At 43.9% G+C, this 10,308-nt stretch overlaps 1 protein-coding gene across 1 annotated transcript; it reads right to left on the bottom strand.

The window, feature by feature from the left end:
- Positions 1-9,162: 9,162 nt before the first annotated feature.
- On the bottom strand, positions 9,163-10,104 carry OR6V1 (olfactory receptor family 6 subfamily V member 1). Its single transcript, XM_005886727.2, has one exon. The coding sequence runs from the start codon at positions 10,102-10,104 to the stop codon at positions 9,163-9,165; it is 942 nt and encodes a 313-aa protein (XP_005886789.2).
- Positions 10,105-10,308: the final 204 nt, after the last annotated feature.

Genomic DNA, 10,308 nt, shown 5'->3' with positions numbered 1-10,308 from the left:
TTCACGTGCACCGAATGTCTAAAAGGCAGGCGTCTGTGAGCCTGCGCTAGTTAAGGAAAGGATGATTTCAAGGCAGCTGGGGGTGAAAACAGTGTGATGATGTCAATTCAAATTGTAAGATTTTTTGATTGAAGTTGCTCAGCCGTGTCCAACTCTTTGTGACCCCATGGACTATAGCCAGGTTCTTCCGTCCATGGGATTCTCCAGGCAAGAATACGGGAGTGGTTTGCCATTTCCTTCTCCAGGGGATCTTCCCAACCCAGGGATCAAACCTGGGTCTCCGGCATTGCAGGCAGACTCTTTACCGTCTGAACCACCTGAGAAGCTTCAGAACCATAGGCCAAAATACTGGAGTGTGTAGCCTTTCCCTTCTCCACGAGATCTTCCCTACCCAGGGATCGAACCCAAGTCTCCAGCATTGAAGGGCGATTCTTCACCGACTGAGCCACAAGCAGTCTCAATACAAAGAAATAATCCAAATCAAGGGCTTCGCACAGGGACTTGGAATGTAGGGAGAACTCAGTAAATATAGCTGTGATTATGAAATGTGCTGTTAAACTCTCTCTCCGAGGTCCTGCTCTATGGTTTTGTTCTCATTCTTTTATGTTTTCTTTGTGTGCCGTCTTTTTTTAGGGTGTGTCCCTTTCTCAGGAACTGGTTTCAGAATCTAGGCTGGGGTCCTGAAAGTGGGAGGTTCTCAGAAGAGCAGGATGTTTTGGCATCCTCAGAACAGAAAAAACTATGTGCCTTTTCCTGGGACCCCATCCGGGACAGCTCCTGGGACCCCCATCTGGGACAGCTCCTGCAACAAAAGCATCGCTCACACCCACTGCTCCCTCCTGACCCCTGGACCTCTTGACTTTTAAACAGAAATGACTCTAGGGGCCACTTTTCCATCCCTCTTACACAGCAAGGTCATGAGGGCTCCATGCCTAAAAAAAAAGGGCATGCCCTTTACGTTTTTACAATTTTTTAATCCTTCCTCTGCACGCAGGAAAGAGGGGATGAAAGATAGGTCTCTGTCCCTACACTTGCTGCCTCCCCCTTCTCAAGGGCTAGCTCTTCTCCTCTCCCGCAGAACTGCAGATCCCACAGAACCTCAGAACCCAGAGGGAGGGCCCCTCCGAGGTGGGGGTTCCTGGAAGTCACCTGGCTGGGAGACTGCCAGCCGCCCTGCAAGGAAGACAGAGGTAGTAGAAGGCAGATGAGGAGGAAATGGCACAAGATGGGTGTTGTGGGTAGTGAGTGGGCTGGAGGGCGGATGAAGGAAGCTATCCTTGGAAAGCTGGAAAAGGTTTAGGGTATCATGGAAAGATAGTGCCAGTAGAAATGGGTTTGGCATAGGATCTCTTATATCAGACATAATCTGGACTGCCCTGGAATTTGCAAAACAGGACAAAGAGTAGATGCAGACTTCCCCTGACTTCTGGAGCTAGTTCTGTTCACAGGGTTCTAGAAAGGCCCTGGTCATCATGTACAGTGGAGACAGTCACAGTGTGGGGGCCACCCCTCAAACCCAATGTTGTGAAGAAAATAAGTGGTGGGAGGAACAAGTGTCCCAGGGTATGTGGTCTGGGGGCCTGAGTCTCCTGTTATGACCAGGAAGCTTGGTCTCCAATTCAACTTTTTTTTTTTTAAATAACTACCATAGGACACGTTCCCATCTGTGGACCTTTCCAAAAAAAGTGGGCAGGTACTTTTAATTCTGCAGTAAAGGCCCACTGGGAAAACATTTTTTTTTTTTTTTTCCATTCTGAGAACTTTCTCTCCTCTAAGTCTCAAGGGACTAATTACTTACCATCCTAACAAATTTTGTGGGGAAAAAAAAAAAAAAACTGAAAAACTAAACGGGAGGCAATTATTTCCTTCTGATATGCAAACACTTTCCTTCAAATTTTTGCTTCTCAGATAATCAGCACACAAATCTGCTCAGGTTTTCCTCCTGAGAGATTCTTTCCTGCGACTCATCTCTGCACCCTCCCTCTAAAAATTTAAAACATCTGCGCCTCTATTTCTGTTTTGCAAATAAGAGACGAAGGCATAGAGAACAAATGTATAGAGGCCAAACTGGGGAGGAATTGGGAGATTGGGATTGACATATATACTCTATTGATACTATGAATGAAATAGATGACTGATAAAAACCTGTTATATGGCTCAGGGAGCTCTACTCTGTGCTTTCTGGTGCCCTAAATGGAAAGGAAATCCAGAAAAGAGGGGGTATATGCACACCTATAGCTGACTCACTCTGCTGTATAGTAGAAACTAACACAAGTTTTAAAGCAATTATACTCCAATAAAAATTAATTTAATAAAATAATCAGTAACAAAAAGGAGTAAAAAACTATAACCCACAGCCTGCAGCAGCCTTTCGCCCATTTTTCACAGTATTCCATAGGAATGGGCTCTCTGACTCACCAGTTTTGGGGAAGGTGTAAAGTGCTTTGTTCCTCCACAGTAATTGCCCTGTCATAGCCAGCATCTCACAGGCATGACATTCATAACAAATCTGCCTGCGGTCCCTTGCTACTCACATTGTGATCCCTGGAACCACATTTGTATCTCCTGGGAGCTCTTTGGCAATGCAAAATCTGGACCCCACCCCAGACCCTGTGAACCTGAATCAGCATTTTTAACAAGACCCCTGGGTGATTCATATGCACAATAATATTTGAGAAGTGTTGGTATTAATACTAGAATATGCAGAGCATGCTGGGAATACAGGGAAGGAGTTTGTTAGATTGAATCTTCTCAAACATGGTGTCATTTGAGTTGAGGCTTCACAAGTGCCAAGAAGGGGAAAAGTGAATTCCAGAGGAGCAACTTAATAATGTAGAAAGTAACATAGACATAAAAATGACATATCGTGTGGGTAGTGCAAGTCTGGAGAGAATTAATGGAATTAATGAATGATCCCTGGAGAGTGGTCATGAGTCTCTTCACCTCGTCAAATCCAGGTCTCTTGATTAGGGGGAGTAGGGGGTCACAAGGTGTCCTCTGAAAGATGCTTCATTCACTGAAGTCATAAGATGATGAACTTTGTAGTGGATATAGAGGGCTTTACTATGGAAACTTTTGCATGCTAGGGCACGTCTACCATATTCTCAAAGGTACTATTTATCCTCAGGGCTGGAATTTTATTGCCTTCAATTCTGAAAAAGACCTAAGTAAGTTCATAAAGAGTTTAGGAATAGTTCTACTAAAGGGCAATTCCTTGAGGTTTCCTTCCATAAGATATGATGCTTGTCACTCTCAAGGGAAGGAGAATGACAAAGATGCTGGGTTGAATAGGGAATAAGATCTAAGGGAAAACCCCAGGCAGAATGCTACGCTGATGGTCTGGAGCCCTCCTGAAAACTGATTGTTAAAATTTCAGGAATTAAACATACTTATTATTAAAAATTAAATAAGAGACATGTACAATGAAATAGATTACGTTAAAAACAAAGGTGATCAAAACTCAAAGCTCCTTGTTATTTTACTGCCTTTTACTTGGTTTTACAGACAACTGAAGTTGTCTGTGTTACTTGTATTGATATGGTAGATATCCTGGCCTCCAAGCTCGGTGATGTCATCTTGATAGCTTGGAATTAAACATGACGGGAGTGGAACTGACAGCATGGAAACTGGTGAATGCTGGAAGTCAGCAAATGCTACAACTGGAGGACCAGAGATTAATATTTACCAGCAGGCCACCGGGTCAGTATCACTTTTCTTCCGTATTCATCAGGCATGGTTGCAAGGATCCTATTCACAACAGGAAATTTAAAGTTGAAGGAGTTGGTGGAACTAGATTGATAGAAACATGGTGTTCCATAGGCACTGCTGAAAATTTCCACCTTGGCCTTAGAAAGTTTTGCACTTCACCTAACTCCTAAAATGCAGGGCCTTCATGGTATGACTTGTCATTCTAGGAATCAGGCCTGACTTTTATATGAAAATGACTTGATTCCTTTATCGTCTGCATCAAAACTTCCATATCCTTGGTTTCTTGCTCCCTAGTCCCTTCAGCTGGAAGGAATGAGTCTACTTTCATTTCTCATTAGGATTTACATTTGTGACAATGTGTTCTTATGTTCTTGTCAGAACCTTATATGTTTCTAATGGTCGCTTACTAGGACATTGCATCTCTGAGGCTGGAATGTTAGACACAAAATCCTGCCATCATTTTTACCTATATTTCAGTTTACTTTAGGTGGAGAGGTATAGATTGGGAATTTGGGATTGACCACATAAACTCTTCTATATTTAAAATAGATAACCAGCAAGGACCTACTGTATAGCACAGGAAATGCTGCTCAATATTCTATAATAACCTAAATGGGAAAAGAATTAAAAAAAGAATGGATACATGTATGTGTATAACTGAATCACTTTGCTGTACACCTGAAACTAACAACATTTTTAGTCAACTATACTCCAATATAAAATTTAAAAAATCATTCATATGAAGAGACAGAAAATCTAGATGTTTACCTTACCCTTTTCACAAAAAATAACTAAAAATGGCTCAAAGACCTAAATGTAAAATGCAAAAATAAAGATTCCTAGAAAAAAAATGTACATATATATATATATGTTTAGACAACATTGTGCTTAGTCATTCAGTTGTGTCCAACTCTTTTAAACCCCATGGACTGTAGCCTACCAGGCTCCTCTGTCCATGAGATTCTCTAGGTAAGAATACTGCAATGGGTAGCTGTTACCTTCACCAGTGGGTCTTCCCGGCAGAGGGGGTCTGCTGCATTGCAGGTGGATTCTTTACTGTCTGAGCCACCAGGGAAGTCCTGTGTGTGTGTGTGTGTGTGTGTGTATGTATGTATGTCAGTTCAGTTTAGTCTCTCAGTCATGTCCGACTCTTTGCGACCCCATGGACTGCAGCATGCCAGGCTTCCCTGTCCATCACCAACTCCCAGAGCTTGCTCAAACTCATGTTTATCCAGCTGTCTTATCCTCTGTCATCCCCTTCTCCTCCTGTCTTCAATCTTTCAATCTTTCCCAGTATCAGGACATTTTCCAATGAATCAGTTCTTTGCATCACGTGGCCAAAGTATGTATGTGTGTGTATATATATATATATATATATATATATATATGGACTTCCTGGTGGCTCAGATGGTAAAGCATCTGTCTATAATGTGAGACCTGGGTTCAATCCCTGGGTTGGGAAGATTCCCTGGAGAAGGAAATGGCAACCCACTCCAGTACTCTTGCCTAGAAAATCCCACGGACGGAGGAGCCTGGTGTCCATGGGGTTGCAAAGAGTCGGACACAACTTCAGCGACTTCAGACTCTTATTTAATTTTTAATAATAAGTATTTTAATTCCTGAAATTTTAACTATCAATTTTCAGGAGGGCTTCAGAGCGACTTCACTTCACTTTGACATATATATATATTTATAAATTAGCTCTCGATATTACAATTTCACCCTGCCTGCTGGCAATTATGTTCCAGTGTAAGTTACTACTGTGGAATGGGAAGGCTATTGCCTTTAGTAAAATGACCTTAAATCAAGTGCCTTTTTGTAGACTAACAAATAGATCAATTGTTTCCATTTCCTGGGGAAAATAGTAAAGCAAAAAATTAACATTGCAATTAGACTGAATAAAATTATTTCTTGTGTATGTGTTTTATTTATAATTGAATATGTGTTATTTTCTTTCTAGTGTTTGTGGATTCTATTGTGGTAAATAAAATACAAAAGATTTTAAAAGTGACACTGAATCTATGGTTATTTTCTAACTGTAAGTGTTCCTTTCAGGCAAGGAGTGTTAACATACAGTTACTGTTGTGAAGGAGTTACTAGAATAATTGCCATTACCAGTCTATAAATTTGATGGGAACTTGATGAATACACATTAAATAAAAGGGCATGGACGGAGGAGCTTGGTAGGCTGCAGTCCATGGGGTCGCTAAGAGTCGGACATGACTGAGCGACTTCACTTTCACTTTTCACTTTCACGCACTGGAGAAGGAAATGGCAACCCACTCCAGTGTTCTTGCCTGGAGAATCCCAGGGACAGAGGAGCCTGGTGGGCTGCCGTCTACGGGGTCGCACAGAGTTGGACACGACTGAAGCGACTTAGCAGCAGCAGCAGAGAAGTCTATACTGAGGGACTTCAGATTCTGGAGATTCCAACTTTTAATTAATCTAGCTTTGATCTGAACAGGAGAATTTCTGAGGATGGATAGATGGGAAAGAAGTTTGAAAAGCTAGACACTACTGTCAGTTCTGCCATTGTTGTGACTACCTCTTTCTTTCAGCCATGGCTACTTTATCTATTAGATGGTGAGAAAGCGCTCCTAGTATGACTTCCCTGATGGTCTAGCGGTTAAGAATCCACCTTGCAATTCAGGGAATGAGGGTCTGATCCCTGGTTGCAGAACTAGAACCCCTCACGCTTTGGACCAACTAAGCCCACACCCATCAGCTACTGAAGCCCGCGGGGGGCTTTGCAGGACACAAATAGAGAGTCCATGAGCCACAATGAAAGATCCTGCATAATGCAGTGAAGATCTTGGTGCCACAGCTAAGACTGGACACAGCCAAAAAATAGGTAAATATTAAAAAAAAATTTTTTTTAAAAAAGAAAGTTCTGCTCAACTGCAGCCCGAGAATTGGTTTTTCCCTTCAGGGCTCTTGCAGCACTTGTTACCAGTAGGAGAACCCTTTATTAAAATGTGGTAGAATTAATGGTACTTTGTCCTCTCTCACACAGATGGAGAATGCTTTGGAGTTAGAATCCACATTTCTTTGATCTTTACCAGCCAGTCAGTGGAGTATATTCCTGGTATTGGGTAATCTGTGTATTTTGACCTCATTGAATTACTATGAGAGTAAAACCAGGTGGAAAAAAATGCATAAAAATAGTTGATAAAGTGTGAAAAAACATGGTAACATATTATTAGTAGAATTATCTTTAATTCGTTCATCATGTTTTTATTTACGTTATGTGAGTGAAAGTCATGTCCACCCCTTTGCGACCCCAGGTACTATACCATCCATAGAATTCTCCAGGCCAGGATACTGGAGAGGTAGCCATTCCCTTTTCCAGGGGATCTTCCCAACCCAGGGATCAAACCCAGGTCTCCCATATTGCAGGCGGATTCTTTACCAGCTGAGCCCCCAGGGAAGCTATTTACTATTTGAGGTGGTAAAAGGAAGATAATTTAGAAAAAAATTAAAGCAATTGTTTCAACAGCAGTAGCAAACACCGGAGTCATTGCTCCAATGTATAACTGAAGGAGTCAGATTTTCCAGCAGAAGATGAAATGAGGCAACGAAAGAGATCTTCTGACGGGTGATGAGCATCTCAGCGAGACAGAAAAGACTTTTCAGAAAGTCAGAAAAAGGGGCACCTCAGTTAGGAAGGGGGCCTCCTGGGGTGGCACAGATGGATCAGTAGGGGCCACTCAGGGGGCCATGGCTCCAAAGCTAGGGCATCTGTGCCCACAGAGTAGCCCACAGTCCCAGCCTCGTTCACGTCCACACAGCAGAGCTAAGCTTGACGTTCCTGGTGAACTGGTCATTTTTGTTCTCATCTTATAAGCAGGGCTCGGAGTACTCTCTTGATGAATGAACTCAATAACGTTTACTGGGAAATGCCATTTGGTAGATTTAGCTGTTTTTACAGAAATAGCTTGGCAGAATATTTTACACTGGGGTTGTTTCAGAAAATCCCAGATAGAATGAAAGCGAAGAGAACACGATTCTGAGGAGAATGTACCTGAAGGATTTGGAAAATGTCACACATGAGTTGTGGGAGGGAAACTCAACGGGAGCTGACATTTCATTCCTGAGGGAATATGGAACCTAATAGGCTTTCAGGAACGTGTGTGTGTGTGCATGTGAATATAATGACTGGACAAGGAATTTACTGTATTCACCACAATCTTCTGTCTTCAAGTAGATGAATGTTTCTAAGCATGCAGTAGAATAGTTTATTTTTATCTTTCTAAAAGTCTCTGTTGGCATCATCGACTCAATGGACAGGAGTTGGAGCAAACTCTGGGAGATGGTGAAGAATAGGAAAGTCTGGTGTGCTGCAGTCCATGGGGTCACAAAGAGTTGGACATGACTGTGTGACTGAACAATGACAAAAATCTCTTACTATTTCCTCCCTAGAATGCATACAATTCCTGAAAGATCGGTTCTTATTTCTTATACTAATGAAGATTTATCTTGCTTTCTTTAAATTTATTTTCTCTGCACAAGGCTTAGCTGGTGGATTGCCTTCTCATACTGTCCATCTTACGTTCAAAGTGTTACTCAGCATCACCTTATCAGGAAACTGTCCCCCGGTCCTCAGTCTGGTCTCAATGTCCCTCTTATCTGCTTCCATAAACCTTTCTTTGAATCCATCATTACACGTCCCCTGCCGCATAAGTAGATCTTTTTTTACTTTTGGGCCACATCACATGCCATGTAGGATCTTAGTTTCCTGACCAGGAGTCAAATCTGCACCTCCTGCCATGGAAGCACAGAATCTTAACCATTGAATTGCCAGCCAAGTCCCTGGAAGCTGCTCTTTATCATACCATTCGTTCCTGTCATAGAGCTAGGAGATTTGAAAACTATCAATGTCTTGTTTACATTTTACCCTGCACCTGACGCAGTTGTGGGGCCTGACACACAGTCTACTCAGCATTGCTAAAATGAATGAACAGATGAATCCTTATGCAATGAACTCTATACACTCGAAAGGCAATGACTTTGGTAAGTGTTGCTCCTTAGCTTAGTTCCATGTAGACAAGCACTCATGGTGCACACACTTAGCAGTGGGGCATGCGCATGTGTGTACACACACACACGCACACACACTGGGGCTGGGTAGCATTTTTTAATCAGAGAAAATTTTCTGTCTGCCCTTTTTTGAACGGCAAGCTCATGCACTTCCCTTTATTAAAAGCCCCACTTGTGGTTCCCCAGGTTACATTCCGAGTTCTTGTAACTGCTAGTGGAAAACTGGGGGGATTCCACATGGTCTTTGAGACCATCAAGCCAGCCAGGGTGCTACCAAGGACTCACTGTGGTTACCACTCTCAGGCACAGAGGGAAAATCTGAAAGAAACTCAACAGGGGTCATCCCACCCAGGTTGGTGCCCTGCCTCCTCACAGAGTGACCTGGCTGATGGAGCCTGGCTGAGTCCCTCAGGCCCCTCACAATGCCTGGAGGAGGCCTTTCAGCCTCTGCATCTGGCCTCGTAGCACAGCCTTGAACGTCTCATTGCGGAGGGTGAGGATAAAGGGGTTGAGGAAGGGGGTGAGGACGGACGTCACCAGGGCCACAGTCTTGTTGACCTCCGCGGAGTGTGCTTTGCCAGGCTGGACATAGAGGAAGATGGTGCTGCTGTAGCCAATGAAGACCAGGGTGAGGTGAGAGCCGCACGTGGAGAAGGCCTTCTGGCGGCCGCTGGCAGAGGGGATATGTAGCACAGTGCTCACGATGTAGCCATAGGAGATGAGGGTCACCAGGAAGGAACTGAGGACGAAGGCCAAGGCCATCACAAAGTCCCAGGATTCCAGCAGCTTGGTGTCTGAGCAGGACAGCTGCAGCAGAGGTGCATTGTCACAGAAGAAGTGGTTAATGACGTTGCCATGGCAATAACTGAGATGAACCCGGGAGAGGACAGTGGGCACCATGGCCAGGAAAGGAGTTGCCCAGGCAGCCCCTGCTAGCTGGGCACACACAGCCCCTCTCATCAAAGTGCCATAGTGCAGGGGGTGGCAGATGGCCACAAAGCGGTCCAGGGCCATGTCGGACAGGATGAGGAAGGAGGTGGAGCCCAGGGAGAAGTAGAAGTAGAACTGGACCATGCAGCCAGTGAAGGAGATGACCTTGCGGGGGGCCAGCAGGTCAGAGAGCATCCTGGGCACGGCAGTCATGGTCACCAGGATCTCCAGCAGGGAAAAGTTGCCCAGGAAGAAGTACATGGGCGTGTGGAGGTGGGTGTCGACAAAGACCATGACGATGATGACTGTGTTTCCTATGAAGGCAAGAAGATAAAGCACAAGGAAGGGCCCGTAGAGCAGGACCTGCAGTTCACCAAGAGGGGAGAAGCCCAAGAGGATAAATTCAGAAGGGTGGCTCAGATTTGCCATGATCCCTGGGCTGGGAGCTTGAGGGGAAAGGAAACAAGAGACATTGATGGAGAGACAGAGAGAGACAGACAGAGAGAACCAATGACTGTGAAACAAGGCTAAAGGCAGAGAAAGAGAGGCTAGTAGGTGGTCATGGGTTAACAGAAGGAGAGATAAAGAGAGAAATAAATGGGAATATGAGAATCATTGAGAAACAGGGAATTA

Source organism: Bos mutus, chromosome 4 (genome assembly GCF_027580195.1).
Source record: "Bos mutus isolate GX-2022 chromosome 4, NWIPB_WYAK_1.1, whole genome shotgun sequence".
Lineage (NCBI taxonomy): Eukaryota > Metazoa > Chordata > Mammalia > Artiodactyla > Bovidae > Bos > Bos mutus.
The sequence above is the reverse complement of the archived record's forward strand: the minus strand, read 5'-3'. Positions and strand labels throughout refer to the sequence as shown.